Below are 21,172 nucleotides of genomic sequence, written 5' to 3'. Positions count from 1 at the left end.
TGAAGATATCTGCTCCTTGTCAGATCTTGCTGGTGTTGAGTAGAATCCACCCCTGCTGCATCTGACACCTTTGTCCTGGACTCTCTGTGTTGTAGGTATTGTGGCTACTGCTACCGCACCAGCCACCAAGGATGCTGCCACCACTGATACTGACAAGTGCTCAGATCTGTCTCCTTGCCTGGATTTTCCCTCTCGGGCCAAACTCTCTGTACTGTAATGGCACACTTGGTGTGATTTTTCTGACCTAGGACTGTTCACTGGAAGACAAAAACTGCTTTCTATGCAAGACCTTGTTTAGCCTCCTGCTTCTCTTCTGCCATCTTCTGTTATTATTAATTGTCTTGCTAATCAATCAACTTACTTATTGCCAATAATTTTATAAGAAGCTCTATTTTATGAAATCCAAGATGTACTCATATCATCTACTACTTACTTTAACATGTTGTGGGTATAATAATTGAAGACAATTTTTGCTTCTTAAATCATTTTTATCCAAATAAAACTAATCTGTTTCATCAATTACCTTTCTCAAGGCTTTCACTTACTAACTTCCCTTGGTCATGGGACTTGAACTCGGGCTTGGTTGCTGTCCCTCAGTCTTCAGCTCAAGGACAGTGCTCTACCACTTGAGTCACAGCACCACTTTCAGTTTTCTGGTGGTTAATTGGAGATAAGAGTCCTATGGAGTTTCCTGAATGGGCTGGCTTTAAACCCTGATCCTCAGATCTCAGCCTCCTGAGTAGCTAGGATTACAGGTGTGAATCACTGGCACCTGGATTCCTTAATGAGTTTTTAAAAATATTACATATTTAGCTAACTCTTTGAAAACATTTGATCTCAAAATGACATTTTTAAAGATGTAAAGTAGTTATCCTTAGACAAACTGGTTGTAAATGGATATTTCCCTTTGGTTTTAAAGCAGGGAGAACAGGAGAATCACATGTAGACTGACATTGCATGAAGAGTCCAAACTTAACAAACTTGAGGGATCTCAGACCATTTCTTTTGGTGTTTTCAAAATGCAGCTAATTTTATCACTTTACATATCACTCTTGTAACTTTCTTCAGGTAATATTTGAAGGAAAGCAACTTCTAGTTAGAAACACTCATACATTGGCCTTTTAGTGGCTTCCAGACATTTCTGTCTCTGTACAGATGCTTTTCTGTTTTCCAGCCATGGCCCAGCAGAATTAGAGACAGCACTGTGTGTATCTCTACATGCATGTGTGGGTGACATCACTCCACTGACCCCCAGCTACAGCATTGAATGACATCAGGATCTCTGGACTCAGAGACATGTGCTTGTTTGTCCATTGGACTCCTCCTGGCTGTACAATGCGGTGGTGGCCTGACAATATACCTACTTCAAGCTCCTCAACATTTCTGATTTCTTAGGGACCCTTCTGAATCATTCTTGTTCTCATAGAATTGTAAAGATCATTGAGAGTTTTGAAGTCTGAGCCTATCTGATGTTTTTGTCCTCTTTTGGGGAGCTTTTTCTCTTATAAATTATTCCGTTTCTCCATCCATTAATATTGAAGATTGTTAGGGACTGGGATGACAAGGCTCTGCTTGGCCAATTATGTACTCTGTATCTTTGGATTTCAATGAGAAATAATGACCAATAAGCAAACTATTGCTGCAGCTGCTCATTTGGACAACTGTAGTTATGTTGGTGCACTCACATTTCTTCCTTAAAAAAATACATTCATAGATTCCTGTAGGAAACTGCAACAGATTAACATCTTGCTCTAAAATTCTTAAAGAAAGAAGAGAGAGAATCAGAAAATTTCCAGTAAAATACACTCAGTAATATAGCAAAATAGAAAAGATGTGAACAGAAATATACAGCTAAGTCAGAGAATGGACTTGAGTTACCATAATGAGGCATGGAAATGTTCAACAGCATAACTTTCTATACCAGTAGCTTAGCAGTATAGTGATATTCAAGCAGTGATATAGCATAGGTAGGAAGAATAATTGAGGCAGGAAAGAGAAAGGAAAAAGCACAGTAGATAATGTACTCGTTAGGAAGTATGATAACATAAAGGACAGATTACACTGGAGGAAGCATAAAATATCCAAGTTAGAATGAAAATGTAGGAGGTATTGTTGGGAATGTGCTATGACTCTAACATAACCAGAAAAATAAATAAGAGTAACTGCTTTGTTCAAAGAATTCCTCACATTAAACTAAGATGTGACTGAAATTGGTATAGATTGTTCTCAGAGCCTCTGACCATTCTAGGCAACAGTTATGTTTATCTTAATGTTTATTTCTTCTAGAAAGTGATCTCTCCCTGAACCTGGAGAAAGAATTTCTCTCAGGTTTTATCAGGATGATGTAGCACTTGGGGGCAAAGATGCAGCCTAGGAGGCCTGCACTGGAGGCCAAAATGGAGAAGACCTCCACGGCCACCATGACCTTCCCCTTGGTGCTTTGGTAGACAGACAGGAAGGCGAGCCACACACTGCAGAACACCAGCATACTGAAGGTCAGGAATTTGGCTTCATTGAAGGTGTCAGGCAGGTTTCTGGCCAGAAAAGCCACAGTGAAGCTGGCCAGGGCCAGAGAGCCAAGATATCCCAGGACACAATAGAAGGCAGTGAGAGAGCCCATGTTGCACAGGATGATGATGTAACCATGTTCAGATTGTGCATCTGTGTCCACAAAGGGAGGAGAGAATCGCAGCCAGAGGCCACAGAGGGTCACCTGGATGAGAGTGCAGATGGCGATGAGGAAGTTAGGAACCCAGAACAGCAGCCACTGTCTCGTGTGTCTCCCTGGAGCAGTGAGAGTGAAGGCCAGAACCACAGTGATGGTCTTGGCCAAGACCGTGGAGACAGCCACGGTGAAGACCACTGCAAATATGGTATGCTGGAGGATGCAGGCAGCTGTGTGGGGACGGCCAAGGAAGAGCAAGGAGCAGAAGAAGCAGCAGATGAGGGAGATGAGCAGGATGTAGCTGAGGGTCCAGTTATTGGCCTTGACAATGGGGGTGTCTTGGTGCTTGATAAATACCCAAAGAACAGCAGCTGTGAGTGCAGTGCAGCAGAAAGCTGTGCAGGCTAGAGCCAGGCCCAAGGGGTCTTCATAAGCAAGGAAGTTCTCAGTTTTCATCAGGCAGAGGTTTCTCTGGGTGTTGGCAAACTGATGATCTGCACACCTGACACACTGCTCCATGTCTGCTGAGGAGTGAGAATCACTATTTGTGTGTGTTCAGTATTTGTGTTTCCTCTCAGGCCCTTCAATCAAGTAGCTTGCCCATTTTCCCTGATTCACCAATGACCTGTACTGAGTTCAATACCAATAGAGTAACTCTCTATATCAAAATGCTTTCACATGAAAACTTTCTCACATTTCTTCTTCCTCTCCTCCCTTTCTCTTTTTTATGTTCATCTCTCTCTTTCCTTCCTTCCTTCCTTCCTTCCTTCCTTCCTTCCTTCCTTCCTTCCTTCCTTCCTTCCTTCCTTCTCTCCCTCACTCCCTTCCTCCCTCTTTCTCTCCCTCCCTCCCTCCCTAGCTGTTCCTTCCTTCCTTCCATCTGTCTGTCTTTCCTCCAGTGCTTGAACTCTGGTCATGGGACGTATTCATTCTCAAAACTACCACTTTACCACTTGAGCCACAGCTCAAATTCCAGCTCTTTTGGTGCTTAATGTTGGGAAATATTCTTACTGAGTTTCCTGCCCACCATTATATCAAAGCTCCATCCTCAAATCTCAACTGCCTGAGTCGCTTGGATTACAGGTGTAATATATAATTACCAGTATTATGTGCGGCATTCTTGACAGGTCATACAACTCTGGTACTCTGCTACTCATTCAAGAAATAATGGGGAACAGAGAATCAGCCCAACCACTTCACTTTGTATAAGAGGGTCTAATCCAAACCTCAACCTACTCCTTACACCAAACACAGACTTCCTGATCATTTGATCTGTGCCAAGAACAATGTTCCTCCACTGATATGATAGAGTCTGGGAAAGATCAGCTGGAGGAGGAAGAAGAGAAATAAAATGGATATGGTAAACTACTTCTGAATCTTTTAAATTTGAAGAATTGCTAGTCAGGCTAGTGCCAGTGTCAGATATGGAGTAATCATAACAAAGCCCCTTGTATCATTAGTGTATGCATTACTCTCCCTCATTTGTTTTTTATGTTTTTTTATTGTAAAAATACTGTACAGAGTAGTTACAGTTACATGAGTAAGGTAATGAGTACATTTCCTATCCAGCATTGTTGCCTCCTCCTTTGTTTTTCCCCTACCATCACTTTTTTCTCCACCTCCCCAAGTACTCCCCCCCCCCCCCCCCGTGAAAGCTGTAAAGATATTTTTTAATATAGTGTCTTGTACATCTCATGGTTACAATGGGTCAACCTCAATTCCTATTTAAGCAGTTTGTTTTTACCTTCTCCTCCCCAAATTAGATAAATATATATACAAGATGCAGGGTACTGGAATCCAATACAGTGAAAACAGGTGTTATACCATAGGGAAGGAACATACCAAAGAAACAAAAAAATCTCATTGTACATTATAAATACATTAAAAAAAGGAAAAAACCACTTGTGTCCCTATCTTAGTGTTCATTTCCCTTAACATCAACTTATATGATCATTTATACATAGCTTTTGACCTTTTCTGCTTGTCCTAGATATATACTAGTTATTGCAATAAGGGAAACCATGGGTGTTTTATTCTTTAAATAAAAAAATGTGACTGAGGAGAGGGGAGCAGGTTTATTCTCAAGATGAAGCCTGTAATAGATTAGAAAATACAATCAGATATGTAATAGAGGGACAGTGGGTTGTTTCTTCTAAGGAGAAGTATGGTTAATGGTAACCGTGGAACTCTGCGTGAAGGTGCATGCGTGTTCCTTACATGTTACTGCAGATCACTCCACTGGCTTGCATGGACTGAAGTTTAGGAAAGAGAGATGGGGAATTTGTCTGTACAGACTCACCTGTCATATTAGAAATCTCATTCTTTGGGCAAGGAGTGCAATCAAAGCAACAGGTAGCATTTCCCTCCAGAGAGGCCTTCCTGAATCCAGGACCACAGCTATCAGTGCAGACAGACTGAGGAGTCTGAGAATATTCAGATGAAGGTTAGTGCCCATTTATCCTTTTACCTAACATCTGAGACACTCCAGTGATTTAGGGGAAAAGATAATCAAAACACATAATCTTTCTATACACAGCTAATAAATTGAGACTGAACCTTCCTACAGTTTCATCTGAAATGAGCTGAAGAACATGTGGGGCCTCGACACCCAGCCCCTCATGCTATCGGGAAGTCATGGAGCCTTGAATTGGTGGATGTTAATTCTAGGAAATTAGGAAATGGGAGTTAGTCCTGCATCTCATTCTTGAATTCAGGTGATGTGAACAGAGGAATAAGAGCATGAGAGGAAATCATTCAGGGAAACTTCAAACCCACACTCTAAAGCATAGCTAATTGCTTTGGAAGTGCTGCTGTACCCAGGGCCATTCACATCTCTCTTGGCTTTCTAGCTGTCAGGAAGTGGGTGGATTTTACTGGCAGATGCTCTTTTCATTACATCCTGTCTCACCACAGACTCAGAAGCAATAATCTTCTCAACCATGGTCTGACATCTACAGGCAGAAGCAAAGCAACCCTTTCTGCCTTCTAAATTGATTCCCTCAGATATTTGGTCACAATGCTGGAATGATGATTCCCAGGTGTCATTCACCTTTATGATATTCAATATGCAAACATAGCACAACATATTGGTAACGAAATTGTTCCCCTGCGTCCTCCATGAATCTGTTAGCAAGAATATTCGAGAAACAGAACATTTAAAATGTATACTAAGACAAAGTTTTATTGAACAAGCTTTAAAACAGGATAAGCTTATTGCTCATTTATACATAGATCATGGCATTATGGTTAGAAAAGACCAACCCTGGGGGAGAAATAAGGATGTGGTGACATTGTCTACAAGCATTATAATCGTAACCTGACTTAGGGAACTGTAAGCTCTTTCTACAACTACTTCCTACTAACAATATATTTTTTTTAAAAAAAGGAGAGAATGAAAAATGTAGAAATGACCCACCTTGGTAATTCCTATGGGCCACTCTATCAGATTTTCAAACAAAATCAGTTGTTGACCATGTGGCCTAGATGGAGAAAACTCGCCAACTTTCACCTTTTGTCCCAGACCTTCTGGAAAATTCCAAAAGCTCTTAATGTCATACTCTGCCTCCAATTTCCTTTCCTCATTCAAAACCACTTGGTCTCCAACAGGATTGGTAAATTGGATCTTCTTCAAAAAGGGATGCAGCTAAAAGGGACACATTATAGTATGGTGAAGCGCTACCCAGAGTTATCACAGAACCCCAGAACAATGGATTACTCTTCATTCCCATCCCCTGATTCACACACACCACAGGAATCCAACCAACTGTATCAAATGCAGGCCCACAGCAGACTAAAGTGTTACCAAGTTCTAAAACCTGGGTATCCAGGATGGGATGCAGGAACTCAATTTCAAGCGAATGTAACTCCAGCCACATCTGACCAAATAATGAATTATTATATAACAGACCTCAAAGAACTCTCTAAAGTGCATTCCAATCACTTATTTTGTGATTGAGATCAGAGAATCAATCTGAAATATAGGTAAATAACAAACTAAGTGGAATCATAGAATATTTTTGACAACCATGAAAGATTACCTTATGCAAGACTTAGTTCACTGTGTGTATGTGTGTGTGTGTGTGTGTGTGTGTGTGTGTGTGTGTGTGTGTGTGTGTGTGTTTATGCTTCCTTGTGGTTTGACCTCAGAGCCTAGGTACTAAACTTGAGGTGTTTTTTTTTTTTTGGTTCTTTTCAAAGTAATCATTCCATCCATTGAGTCACAGCTCCCCCTCTGGCTATTTGGTGGTTAATTGTAGTCAGTAGTGAGCCACAGGTGTGAGCCACTTGTGTCCAGACAATATTAGGTTTTCAGGAATTATTCACCCTTGATCTGTTATTTTAAAAAGGTACAGGGAGAATTTGAATATATCCTATTGAAAAGGGATGGCTTTTTCCACACATAGTGAGGATGGGGAAAGTAGACCCAGCACTTCCTTGTCATGGATGAAGGGTTCTTCAAGAACATTGTCTTCAGATATCGATAGTCACATCACGGAGAGCACAACAGGCCCAGAGTCTCTTGTGTTTTCCAAAATGGAGCCAGACGACCTGGTTCCATCTGCTATGAAAGCTTCTATAGAAAGTCTGCATGCCTAGAGTAGGTCACCCAAAAGCAAAGTCATTACCTGTGAAGAGAGAAATGCCCTGGGTTGCCCATTGTGAACTTGTGGCTCTTCCATGTAATGAAGAAACACCTGTTGGAGGGCATGGGCCACAGCATACACGGCGTTGTAGATATTGTAACTCTCTTCGGACATGGTCATGTCAAAAATGTGCCTCAGCAACCATTGCAGTGTGGCATTGTATGAACAGTTCTCCATGTCTCTGCAGTCAGACTTAATCAGGACACAATAAACAGACTGAATCCATGACATGGGAAGGGAGTTATTTCTTGAGTTCTTGGAGAAGGTCTCTTTGAGAATAAAATTGGTGAACCCAGAAGTGCTTCTATGATGGTGAGAGAAGATAAGAGGTGCATGGAAAGGGTCAATGAGAAAATGTTTCTTAGAAATAGTCACATCATCATAGGGTGAGTTCAGGACCCAGACTTTGCCTGTAATTAGAATGTGCCTAAATTTAAGAATAAAGCTTAGTAGAAATTTACTGTCCCCATATATGATAATCACCTTGGCTGATGAGTCCATTAGCTGGTGCTGCATCGATAGATCATTTGAGAAATCTGAAAGGACACTGTAAGTGATTATGTTCTCAAATGCAAAACAGACTCTACTCTTGTCCATCTCTTCTCTCAATTCTGAGAGGAACCACATACCATAGTTGTCTTCAGTGATGAACAGTCCCACCCAGGTCCAGCTGAAATGAACCATCAAAGAGACCATAGCCAAGGCTAGACCTGAGTGCTTGGCAGCCATCTGATAGACAGTACCAAACGTTCCATGGTCACTCAGAAGAGGATTAAAAGACCCAAAGGTGAACTACAGGAAACAAATGAGCACAACATCAGGAAGAAGGTAACCATAGGCAAATCTCAGTCCTGATGTGAATGACACAACAATTGGTAGTAGAGTGGTGGGAACAAAAGTTTGCTTATCCCATTTGCAAAGTCATCTCCCATGTTCTGAGCTCTTTGTAGATGTGTACAGATAAGGCTCAGAGCTTTGGGTCATCCTTTCCTCCCAACACCCCTCCTTTTATTTGCAGCAATGAAAATGTGTATGTCCCACCCACTTTTGGAGGCTTCTCCCTGTGAGAGTATGCATTTGGAAGGATTTGTGATACCACCTCCTGTTCAGCCTGTTGAGGATAGAGTCCATGTGGACATGGCTTCACATCTGCCCACGCCTCCCAGCCTCACCTGTGGAAGTTTGTAGAGGTCCAGCAGTGTCCCTATTGGGACAAATGTGCTTGGGGTTCCTGTGAGTGCTGCTATAGCTTTGCTGTCTCTTCTGCAGGTGTAATTAGGGCTGTTTTTATTCTTCCCAGACAACCAGGTGAAAGGATCCTCTAACATATCAGTCCCTGAGTAATGTGCACTATAGATCTCAAACCCCAGAGTCATGTTGGATAGCAGATGGGGATTCTTGTTGATGTCCTCCACAGCCAGCAGCAGGGTGAGAAGCAATTGGTATTTCTTTAAGTTGATCCTGCACAGAAATCACAAAATTTGGGTAGGTATATGAGTATTACAAATGATTAACTGTGAATCTCAGGACTTTGTTGAATCAAATGCTGATTTCTACACACAGTAGTATGTGTAGATCCTACGGGATGGCATTCTAACTTGGAGTCTAAGAAAAGTTCTTAGGAGTTCCTGAACAGGCCTTGATCAGGATACACGAGATGACTAGTCTTCTGAGATTTCAGAGAGAGAGAGAGAGTGGGGGGAATGAGCAAGGTGGCTTTTCCTCGCTGTCCTGTATGGATTTGTGAAAAACATTGCTGACTGTTGGGACATAGGAGCAGGCCCAGCTCACATCCCAAATCATTAAGTACTTTGAATTAGCTGTGCATATGAAAAAAACTCTTAAGAAATAGATTCCAATTGGCAACAGATTGTCCACCTGAGTTCACCCAGTATGAGCAGAGAGGCAGTGCCTGCTGTGTTAGGAGTAAATAAGCACACACTGCTGCCCTGTGTCTGTTCTTGCTCGCCAATGGTATGTCCTTCTGAAAAGAAGTGAATCTTGCCTTGTGATGAAATTAAAGAAAACACAGATGTACAAAATTCATTTGATGTGGTAAAGGCACACTACGCTGACTCGGAGAATGTCATCATTCAAGGGGATTCCCCAGAAGCAGAGAAAAATGGCAGCCCAGGAAGCTAGAACATGAAGATTGCCTCACCCAACAAAGAACAGAAGAGAGTCAGGGAGTATGGACTGGAGGATACTTCACTAGTAGAACAAACAACAGAAAAAGATGTGTGAGAAAAGGGGGAAGAAGCCATCTCCATGTTCCTCCCCATCACCAGCATTATAGCTCATTATGTACAGAAACCCTCTGACATTGCAGGAAGTGAGAGAATTAAAGTTAAATCTCAGCACTATCCCCATACACTGAGACCAGTGCTGGGGAAGTGCTTATAGTCTCTAATCTTGGGTTCAGACATTTAGATTTTGCCTCTGGAACTGGTTCAGGACAGAGAAGGAAGACACTGCCACAACCTCCCTCTTCCAATCTTGTGAACGACAGTAGGTATGGGAAACAGTCTCCTAGTGAGCATGGCATAAGAGTGGGTCAGGGTTTTTCTTCGAACCCTTTGTCAGGCATGTCATGGTTGGGCCAAAAATCCAGAATAAACTAGAGGCACTGTTAGGTGCTGGCACCCCAGCTTCCATTAGAATCTTTCAGAAGGTGTTGGAAGGTCCCTGAGGCAGAACCAAATGCCATTTCCATTAGTTTCCACCATGAGTAGAGTAGGATGAAACCTGTCTTCCTGCTTAACCTTGTGAAGGCACTGTTCCTGTGTGACTCTGTTGTCATCTGGTCAGTCCCAGTCTTGTTGCTCAGTGAATCATCTGAGGGACCATTGCCCTAGAAGGACAGTGCTCAAGATGGCATCAGGCAGAAACATAAGTTGCTCTAGGAATGCAGTGTTCATTGGTCTATAGCAGCATAAGCTAGAGTGTGGCTTCAGTGTATCCACATGTCAGTTTGGGCTTTCTGGATGCTAGATAGCCTGAGTGGATGGTAGTATTCACCAAGTTGTCCCTGTGGCTTCCTTTTTTTTTGCCAGTGTGGGTCTTGAACTCTGGGCCTGGGTTATGACCCTAAAGTCTTCAGCTCAAAACTAGCTCTCTAACTCTTGAGGCACAGTGCCACTTCAGGCTTTCTTATGTTTTATTGGAGATAAAAGTGTCATAGACTTTCCTGCCTGGGCTGGCTTTTGGATTTGAACCCTGTTCCTCAGATCTCAGCCTCCTAAGTAGCTAGGATTATAGGCGTCAGCCACCTGTGCCAGATTGTGGCTTCCTTTACACACCTTACCGAGGTGCTATGGCACAGCATGTTTCTCCATCCCACTTGTCATGGGTAGGACAGGGAAGTAAGATGGTGATATTGGCCCACAGGTAGTGTGTGCCAGGTGTTAGTACTAGAACTTTGCCATGACTCCATAACTAGGACAAACTATGGCAGAGCTCTATAATCACCTTAGAACCTGGGAAACTCATCTACTACCAGACAGTCTGAATTCTATTCTAGCTATCACTAATTGTGTATGGTGTGGCCATCTTGGCCCACGAGCCCACTTCTACCACGTACTACCTGGGTGGATGTTAGTGCTCACTTAGCACTAATTTGGTCTTGATTGCAATGGAGTGAGGATGCTGTACTCAGGCAGGACAGACTAAGGAAAATGAGGCCTGGTTAATGCATGCCAGGAATTCAAAAACTCAAGCTTAAAGCTTGTCCATCTACTTCCCTTAATATTAAGGGAATGAAGTTATTTAGGGGAAAATGGAGTAGAAAAGGTTAGTAAAAATGAGGTATGGGAAGCTTACAGCAAATAGAGAGCTACTCATCCATCTACATATCTTAATAGTAAGGGACCAAAGCCATTGAGCACAAAAAGATGCTGGATAAATGAAGGAAAAAACAATGAGTCCTAGAGAAAGCAAGACGGAACCATGTGATTTAGAAACACAGGGCTACTATCTTTACTTCAAAGAGAGACGACAGGTTGCATTGCTTCCTGAGAGATGCATTTCTCATATGAATTAGCAGTTGTCTTGTAGGGTATATGCCTTCCTTCCAAGATGCTCCCCCATACTTAAGCAATGTTCTACCCCAAATATTGACAACAGCACACCTTCCTTCCCTCAAGGATAAACATCTGTAAAGAATGGCCAAAGCATACAGAAACTCAGAAAGTGTAACACTAGGAGTGATTAGAGCAAAGGTGAGACACCTATGTTTGTGTAACTTTGAAATCAAACCTCCTGCCTTTACCATATGAATACCCCTGACAACCCAAGAGCTGTGTGTCTCTCTTCAGTTAGAGTGTGTCTTTGCCTTTCTGTTTCCTGTTTGTCTACTTGCTTTCTTGTTTGCTTCCTTACTCTGTAAAGCTCTGCTACATTTTCTTACTGTTGAGATTTGTCTAGAATTTCTTCTTCTGTGATCAAAGTCAAGGATTCCAAGTGAAGAGTCCCTACTTTTAGAGGAAAACTTCATTAACCTTCATCTGTTTTGGTTACCCTTTGGTTGGTATTCCAGGTGTAATAGAGTTCTGGTGGCCAGAGCTGTGACCAAGGCCTGTTCCAGCACACAGATCTTGCCACTGCTAGGCATATTTGGATCCACAACTCATTAGGGTTCTCTTGAGGGTTTTAGAACCACAGAGTACTTGTCATCAAAATTGCCTTTGGTTTTCTCTGGTACTGAAGTGGTTTATCACCTCACAGCTCACTTCCCTCAAGGCCTGCACTCCCTCTAGTGCCGCCATTGTGGAAGTCACTACAGACTCAGGAACACTGAAGCCTGCCTGGAATTTCTGGAAAGACAGGCACAAAGCCAGACCAGGCAGACTGGGCTAATTCTGAGACATTTCGAAGGCCAGATGGTATCATGTGCCACTATGAATCAAGAATGTTGCAGAAAGATGAGTTCTCCTAGCATTCAATAGAATCATTTTGGGGAAATTCTCATAGAGACAATCTCAACTCTCATGGATGTTTGCTGATTTCCTTGTGTACAATGTAACTGAGGCTTGACAGCTTGCATGTCAGTAATACTAAATATGAATTAGTAACTGGTGGCTCAGGTCTGTAATTATAACTACTAAGCAGGCTGAGATTGGAGAATTATGTTTTTTGCTCACTTTGGGCAGGAATGTCTGTGACACACTTATGTGCAAGCAATCCCACAGAAACTGGTAGTAGAAAATCCTTGTATATCATCCTACACCAGAATCAATTCCAAATGGATCAAAGATCTCGGAGTCAAAGCAGACACTCTGAAAACATTACAGGACAGAATAGGAGAAACCCTAGGTCTTGTTGAGACCCAGAAACACAACAAATCATAGAAAGGTTGGACAAATTGGATTGCATGAAATTGCAGAGCTTCTGAATGGCAAAGGACATAGCTAGCAAGATCAATAGAAAGCCCACAGATTGGGAGTAGATCTTCACTAGTCATACAACAGACAAGGGTCTCACATCTAAATTATACTTGGAACTCAAAAATTAAATCCCGCAATAACAAATTCTCAAACAAACAACTTCCCAATAAATAAGTGGGCTAAAGACTTAAAGAGAAACTTCTCTGAAGAGGAAAGAAGGATGGCAAAAAAGACACATGAGGAAATGCTCAACCTCCCTAGCCATAAAAGAAATTCAAATCAAAACAACATTGAGATACCACCTCACACCAGTTAGAATGGCTATAATCAAGACCTCTAATAACAACAGATGCTGGAGGGGATGTGTACAGAAGGTGGGAGTGTAAACTTGTTCAATCACTTTGGAAAGTAGTAAGGAGGTTCCTCAAAATACTCCACATAAAGCTCCCCTATGTCCCAGCAATCCCACTTTTGGGCATTTACCTGAATGATCACAAACAAGACCATATTAAGCACAACTATGCACAATAAGTAAAACTATGTTTATTGCAGCATTATTTACCATAGCTAAGATATGGAACCATCCCAGATGCCCCTCAGTAGATGAATGGATCAAGAAAATGTGGTATAGATACGCAATGGAATTCTATGGCTCCATCAAAAAGAATGGCATTGCCCTATTTGTTAGGAAATGGAAAGACTTAGAAAAAATTATATTAAGTGAAGTAAGCCAGGCCCAAAGAAACACAGGTCCCATGGTTTCCCTTATTTGCAAAAACTAGTAAAGGTCTGAGAGAAGCAGAAAAGATCAGATAAATTGATGTTAGGTGAAATGAACCCCAAGATACATATTCAAATGTTTTTTCTTTGATTCGATTGTTTCAAACATATTTATAAGATGATTTCTTTGTTGCTTTATATGTCCCTCCCCCACGGTATAACCCCTGCTTTCACTGTATTTTTTGTTGGTATTATTTGTGGAGGGGAAGGGAAAAAAATGTTTAAATAGGGATACAGGTGGACCCATTGCAACAATGAGATGCACAAGTCATTATGTCAAAAAACTAACTTTATATCTTTGTTTGGGTGGGGGTAGGGTGGGGCGGTTGGCAGGGTGGGAGATGGGTAGGGATGGGAAGGGATAACAAAGGAGGAGGCAACAATGCTTGATAAGAAATGTACTCATTATCTTGCCCATGTAATTGTAACCCTTCTATACAGTATTTTCACAATAAGAAAAGAAACTGGTAGCAGAGCTTTGGGTCAAGTGCCAGCCATGAGAGAAAAAATGCTAGGGGACACCCATCAGGAGTTAAGATGACACTTCAGTACCAGAGTGTGTGTGAACATGCACACACAGGCACACACACACACACACACACACACACACACACACACACCCTCAATTAGAGAATGGACAGAGAAGAGAAGAAGATAGCTCTGGCATCTCCCAACTCCCATAGGGGTATGTTTCTAATCCTGGGTTTGTACATGAGCCCCATCTTTCTCACTCACTTCCTCACCATGTTCAGTTGCTTCAATAACCCTCACAAATCTCTCATGGCACAAACCCCTCTCCTGAACAAACCCCATACAGGGTGTTTTCACACAACTTGTCTGAGAAGATTTATTCATGACTTCCATAGTTTACAGAGAATTCTGTAGATCTGAAAATATTGAGCTCACCTGGGTCAAAAGCATGAATGAAAGTGTGTATAAAACATATGAAAAAAACAGGCACCTTTGCTCATGCCTGTTATCCTAGCTACTGAGGATCAGGGATCAAAGCCAGCCAGGGCAGAAGAGTCCACGAGACTTATCTACAATAAACCAGTAGAAAATTGAAAGCGGCACTGCGGCCCAAGCAGTAGAGCACTTGACTTAAGCTGAATAGCACAGGGACAGCATCCAAGCCCAGAGTTCAAGCCCCATTATTGACTACATATATATATATATATATATATATATATATATATATATATATATATAAAGAAATCATTCAAATCTAGTTTAGGAAGTTATGAGCATGGAAAAATAAATAAGCCTAGAAAGATGTTGGAGAACAAGGAATGGAAGCAGAGCTTCAGGGAATGACATAGGAGACAGGCCAAGACATGGACATCAGGGCAGATGCTTACTTGCATTAGTTAAGGGCAAAAAATCAAACGTTTCTTGGATCTCTTATCCTTGATCTGTCCAGCAGCTTCCCATTCCCAGAGCTTTGCTGACATGCAATAACCCCAGAAGCAGAAACTGCATGTCTACCCTAAGAAATATTGCCCTGAAGGAGGTCCAAACATTGGTCCTGTTTTGAAAAGTATAAAGAAGAGAATAGATTGAAGATTACCTGACCTTTGCCCTATGAATGGGGACATTGTGCTTTAGTGTCTTCGTATGGACTCTTGGTCACCCCATTGACCCTGAGTAACAGTGATGGTGGGGTGGTCAGGACAGCAACCTGGGACAGGGGAGTGGAATGGAAGACAGACAGAAAACTCTGTACCCTTGGATGAAAGAAAAATATTCATCAGGAAAATCTGAAATGAAGTAGAACTGTTGTAGTGAGGGCAGTGTAGAAGATGCAGAGCACATCAGTGATTGTGTCCAAACTTCCCCCACCTCTGACTGTAACCCAAAGAGAAAATTCAAAATTTAAAAAAACCCAAGAAATCACTTACTGAATGTTCTGTTGCTGCAGGGTAGGGTCATTCAAGTTTTGAATGAACAATTCCCAAGAATAGAGGTGGTAAAATCCAGCAATGACCATATCTCCCCTGCTGTGTGTCACAGATTTCTCTGTGCAAATCCGTCTGCCATCTTCAGAGGAACTGACCAGGTGTGGATGCTGGAGGAGAAGCAGTGTCAGAGCCACAGGGAACATTGTTGCTGCTTTGACCTGGAGCTGTGATTCTGGATGCAGACTCTGATTTCTGTGTCAGGCAGGTGTCTAAATGGATCTTCAGTTTTTGTGGCTTCTTGTTACGTGGAAGGCCTCCACTGTCCTAGAGGAACACAGAGCCCGTTCTGCCCTCTGGCTCTGCATCTGGGGTCTGGCTTAAAGGTCAAAACTCAAGTGAGAAAACATGTGTACCATCTTCCTCTTCACACCCTCAGGAGCATGATTTCATCAAAGACTGTAGATAATGAAACTCCAGGGATGGATTCCTTTCTTGCTGAGTTGTTCACAAACTTTTGTGAAAGCAAACAGTTGAAAAGAAAAAAAGCACACAAAATCAAGGATCACTAGGGATGATGGGAATGGATGACACCAGAAGATGCCATGTGAAGGTCAAATTGTCATAGAGTGCCATGGCCAACAAATGCCCAGTCAGAGTTATCGGAGCACCATCAAAGATGAGGATAGGCAGGCTCACAACCTAGGGCCAAGGGAGACACAGAAGTTTGGTGAAATGACCCATTCAGGTTTTCATACCAACTGCACATGCACAAGCATCCAGAAGAGATCAATGCATTTATTTACTGCTGCAGGTGTTGCCAACAGTCTCCCTGAATTCAATCATTACAGATCAATAATTCAAGGTCAATGCACATATCCAATTGAACATTTTCACTCTGAACCTTGAACATCTTCAGTGCTTGCATATCGTTGACCATCAGACTGCACCTATCAACATATTGTGATGGTCCACTGTTAGACAGAGATGTTCTATGATGGATGACTTTCTGGGAACACAGCAGGCCTGCACACTGAGGATCCTGGTCACTGTGGATGTATGGATGAGTCTTGCTCTGCTGTGTCCCTATCATGTCCTAAGTGCTCCAGGAATTTTTGTTCCTACTTGGACAACTGTGTGGTTCCAGCTCTGTCCATTTCTCCCTACCTGTCTTCTCTATAAGTTCCTCATAATAGAAGTGAAACCAAGGTCACAGCATAGGGTCCTGCTCTGCACAGAGTTCATCATGGTGGCTGGTTCTGTGATCTGGCTGTATATATTTATGAGGAAGGGCTTAGCAAATGTAAGTTGGAAAAGTAAGGATGCAAATGCTACTTGGTGTTGGTAGCCAGCAGGACCTTGCAAAAGGGTCAGTGCTGGGACCAAGCCTGACTTAGGTACTGAGATAGAAATCTTTGTTGTTTCTAATTTTTTTGTCTGTCATGGGGCTTGAACTCTGGGTCTGGGCGCTGTCCCTCAGCTCTTCAGTTCAAGGCCAGTGCTCTACCGCTTGAGCCACAGTGAAACTTCCATTTTTCTAATAGTTTATTGGAGATAAGAGTCTCACAGACTTTTCTGCCTGGGCTGGCTTTGAACCGAGATCCTCAGATCTCAGCCTTCTGAGTAGCTAGGATTACAGGCATGAGCCACCGGCGCCCAGCTCTTTGTTGCTTCTATACTCAGGATTACTGGTATTAGCCACCTGTGGCTGGCTCACAGGACAAACTTTTTTTCTGTTCTCCTCATTTATTACTCTATTTCTGTTTAGTCTGCCCAAGGGAACAGTCCCTCCCCACTTCCTCTTCACCTGCCTGAATCCAGTTGTCACCCTTCAATCACCTGACTGTGAGTCAGCAAAGGTCCCCACACTCTGAGGTCACTTCCTCATCCGAGGAGGTTACTCCCTGAACCACCTTGGTCACACCTACCTAGGTCAGTGAGAAGTTCCCCAAACTCTGTGGTCATTTCCACATCCACTCTGGTCCTGGCTCAGTACAAGTCCCCTTCTCTCTCTTTCTCTTTTCCTCTTTTTCCTTTTCCTCTGTCTTCTCCATGCGCTTCCATGTACTGTGGGAAGGCAGTTTACCTTTTCTGCCTGAACCATGTATCAGCTTTCCTTGCTAGTGAAGCTAACAATTTCTACTTCATTGTCATTGATATCTACTCTAGTACTCTAAGTCTTCTTCTGCCTACATTTCAAAAATGAAAGAAAACTTGGGGATCTGTGTTGGGTGTTAATGCATCCGTCTGTCTGTCTGTCTGTCTGTGTGTATTGTAAATGTGTTGTACAGAGGAGTTACCATTATGTAAGTCAGGTAATAAGTACATTTCTGTTTTGACCATGTTACCCAGTTTTTCCCTCCCTTCCCTGCCCACAGATTGTATGCTTGATTTTTCACATGGTGTCCAGTATCTACCACTACTGCATTTGTCAGGGTGATTTACTGAATACGATGATCTCCACTTCCTCCTATATTCCTGACTCAAACATATAATTGCATACTCAAGACTCCATTGTGTCTGTGTGACTCCATTTACTTTTTCCATTCATGTGTTGATTAGAATGGAGCATGGCTCTGAAACTCAGCTTCTAAGTAGTGTCATGATAAACACTCATCATATGTAAACATAGACATAACCAACACCCATACTAGTGTGTGTGTAATGTGCATGTAATATTATATCTTTTGTCATATTTTGTTACCAATGGTGTTATAACATTACTTTTGGCCATATCCCCATTAGTGTCTGTTATTATTAATTTTCTTGGTAATCAATCAACTTATTCATTGCCAATTATTTTATAATAAGCTCTATTTTATGAAACTCAAGATGTACTCATACCACTTGCTACTTACTTGTACATTTTGTGTGTATAAAAATTGAAGACAGGAAGTGTTGCTGTGACTCAAGTGGTAGAGAGCTAGCTTGAGCTGAAGAGCTGAGGGACAGTGCCCAAGCCCAGAGTTCAAGTCCCACAAAGAACCAAAAGAAAAAAATTGAAGACCATTTTTGCTTCTTAAATCATTTTTTATACAAATGAAACCAGTTTGTTTTATCAATTCCCTTTCTCAAGGCTTTCACTTACTAACTTCCCTCGGTCATGGGACTTGAACTCTGGGTCTGGGTGCTGTCCCTCAATCTTCAGCTCAAGGAGAGTGCTCTACCACTTGAGCCACAGAGCCACTTTTGGTTTTCTGGTGGTTAATTGGAAATAAAAGACCTATGGAGTTTTGTGCCTAGGCTGGGTTAGAACCGTTATCCTCAGATTTCAGCCTCCTGAGTAGCTAGGATTACAGATTTTTAAAAGATGTAAAGTAGTAATCCTTAGACAAACCGGTTGTAAACTGATATTTCCCATTTGGTTTTATAGAAGGTGAACAGAAGAATCACATGTAGACTGACATTGCAAGAAGAGTCCAAACTTGACAAACTTGAGGTATCTTAGACCATTTCTCTTGGGTATTTTCAAAATGCAGCTAATTGCATCACTTTACATATCACTCTTGTAACTTTCATCGGGTAATATTGAAGGAAAGCAACTTTTAGTTAGAAACACTCATACATTGGCCTTTTAGTGTGCAAGGAATTGAGCAACTATAATAAAAAAAAGAATTGAGCAATAGCTGGGAGCCGGTGGCTCAAACCCATAATCCTAGTTACAAGGCTGAGATTTGAGGATCATGGTTCAATGCCAGCCCAGGGAAAAAACTCCGTGAGACTCTTATCTCCAATAAACCACTAAGAAAACTGGAAATGGTGCTGTGGCTCAAGAAGTAGAGTGCTTGCCTTGAGCTGAAGAACTGAGGGACAGAGCATAAGCTCAAAGATCAAGCCCTATGATCGACAAAAAAAATTGAATAAGATAAATTAGGTTTTACATTGAGGTAAATAGCTAACCAAAGCCAGAAAAATTTAAACATAAGTACTACTCTTTTTCTTTGTCCTAAAGGAAACCACAATGGGAAAAATAGAGCAAAAAAAGTTGAACAAATTGCATATTGTCTATCTGAACCATATCTATAAGAAAGTAGAAAATCTTTACACTCACTCCACGATTGTTTTATCAAAGGAATCCGGGGGCAGGTATGAGTTTGGATGGGTTAGTATTGGCAAGAAGTGGCATAATAAGAGAAGAAAAATAAGAAAACCATGAAACTCAAGGCAATATTCTTAGTTTTGGATGTTCTCAAATCCAGTTAGAGAATTTCTACCTCCTATCCCTTTGGCTGGTGGAAACTACCAGTATATTGCCAGATCCTCCTGGGAACGTACACAGAGACTTCCGGATCATAGTACCCTGTCTCATTGGTCCATGAGCCGTTCACCACCTGTTAGTGCAGGCATGCAGCTTCTGGCTCTTGGAGCTTCCAGATCGACCGCTCCCAGGCCAACCAACCTAGATGGTAGGCCTCACCACGTGCATCAACCCATCCCCAGATAGGACAAGCAGGGTGTCCAAGCTGCCGAGCTCCTGAGCATGGTTTGGCGCCTCTGGGGAAAGATGGGGCTCAGGGTCTTGCTCTGGAAGGGGAAGGATACTCCCAGCATGCCCTGGGGCATGGGGCAGTGAGCATCATAGGAAGCAGACCTGGGCCTTGAGCATGAGGGACTGCATGTGGTTCTGGAATACCGCAGGGCCTTGCCCGTATCTGGGCGCAGGTTCAGCAACACCAACACTGGGCAGATCCTGAGCAGCAGGCCCAGGGAGCACGGGTGGGATCCATAGCCTATTCCTGCTATTCTGGTCCTTCTTCTGTTGAGGTGTCTCACCTGCCACAGTGGACATCTCTTTACTTTTTTTTTTTTTTGTCCTGCTCAGGTAGATTTGGTTGGTTTTCTTTTTTTTAATTAATAAGCTTTTCATCGTGAAATTACCATACAGAGCAGTTACAATTACATGAGAAAGGTAATGAGTACATTTCTTATCAAGTTTTTTGCCTTCTTCTTTGTTTCCCCTCACTATCCCTGCCCTCCCATCTTCCCACCCTCCACCTCCCCCCTTTGTAAGTCTTCCTTTAATATATTGGATATTTTTTTCTCTCCCCATTTTTTATTTCCTGGTATCTGCTGAGCCTTTGGCATCATTGGTACTGCCCATAGTTTCATCCACAGATGATCATTAGAAAAGACATCACTTGCTTAAAAAAAAAATAAAGACAGGATTGATGGTTTTCAGAGTTGTGTGGTGGGAAGAAAAGGAAATAAGAGTTAATTTATGGAAAAAAGTGTGTGTGTGTGTGTGTGTGTGTGTGTGTGTGTGTGTGTGCCAGCCCTGGAAGTCAGGACCCAAATTCCCTTTCTTGGCTTTGTAATTCACAAGTAGCATTTTACCATTTGAGAAATACCTCCGGTCCCATATTTTTACTTGTAATTTAAAAATGGAGTCCCATAGAGTTTTCTGTCCAGGCTAATTTTGAACTGTGATCCTCAGATCCAAGCCTTCTAAAGTAGCCATTGGTATCTGACTTGAAAAAAATTACGTGTATAATATTGAAATTAATAATGAATTTAATAGTAGACATCCAAAAGACTGTGAAAAGTTAATACATATGATGCAAGGTTTTATTCAGTATTCTAAAACAGTAACACTTTTTCTTTATTGAGAGTAATTACATAAATTTCACAGTATTGTGGCATAGTGACACTTAGCTAAAGTCACTAACACAATTTAACCTTCACAATGCATCTTGTCATTGTCTTCATCTACAAAGCTTATGAACTCTGCAGACTTTAACAATAAAACTGTTTCTCCCAAATCGGATGATATGCACATTTCTTTCCTTTTGCTCAGTGTCTGCGGTTTTC

The 21,172-nt window shown here is 42.0% G+C and overlaps 1 protein-coding gene and 1 non-coding gene across 2 annotated transcripts; both read right to left on the bottom strand.

Moving 5' to 3' along the window:
* Positions 1–2,266: 2,266 nt before the first annotated feature.
* Positions 2,267–16,457, bottom strand: LOC122119582 (vomeronasal type-2 receptor 116-like). Its single transcript, XM_042693595.1, has 7 exons — positions 16,269–16,457; positions 15,368–15,534; positions 8,481–8,769; positions 7,291–8,100; positions 6,081–6,308; positions 4,965–5,088; positions 2,267–3,186 (listed from the first exon to the last, which is right to left on the bottom strand). The coding sequence occupies exons 1-7, from the start codon at positions 16,455–16,457 to the stop codon at positions 2,267–2,269; spliced, it is 2,727 nt and encodes a 908-aa protein (XP_042549529.1).
* Positions 16,458–20,421: 3,964 nt separating this feature from the next.
* LOC122120019 lies at positions 20,422–20,507 on the bottom strand. The gene has a single exon (XR_006149641.1). It is a non-coding gene; the product is annotated as a small nucleolar RNA SNORD35 (small nucleolar RNA).
* Positions 20,508–21,172: the final 665 nt, after the last annotated feature.

Source organism: Dipodomys spectabilis, unplaced genomic scaffold (assembly GCF_019054845.1).
Source record: "Dipodomys spectabilis isolate Male_0828 unplaced genomic scaffold, ASM1905484v1 ptg000173l, whole genome shotgun sequence".
In the NCBI taxonomy this organism is placed as follows: domain Eukaryota; kingdom Metazoa; phylum Chordata; class Mammalia; order Rodentia; family Heteromyidae; genus Dipodomys; species Dipodomys spectabilis.
This window is presented reverse-complemented; position numbering and strand designations above follow the sequence as displayed.

Bases quoted from the DNA above. Each gene is read 5' to 3' on its own strand.
- LOC122119582 (XM_042693595.1), bottom strand. From the start codon at position 16,457: ATGATAGGGACACAGCAGAGCAAGACTCATCCATACATCCACAGTGAC. The intron at 15,535-16,268 runs GTTCAGAGTGAA...CTTCTCCTCCAG, and splicing joins AAGCACTGAAGATGTTCAAG to CATCCACACCTGGTCAGTTC. The intron at 6,309-7,290 runs GTAATGACTTTG...TGTCCCTTTTAG, and splicing joins GGGCATTTCTCTCTTCACAG to CTGCATCCCTTTTTGAAGAA.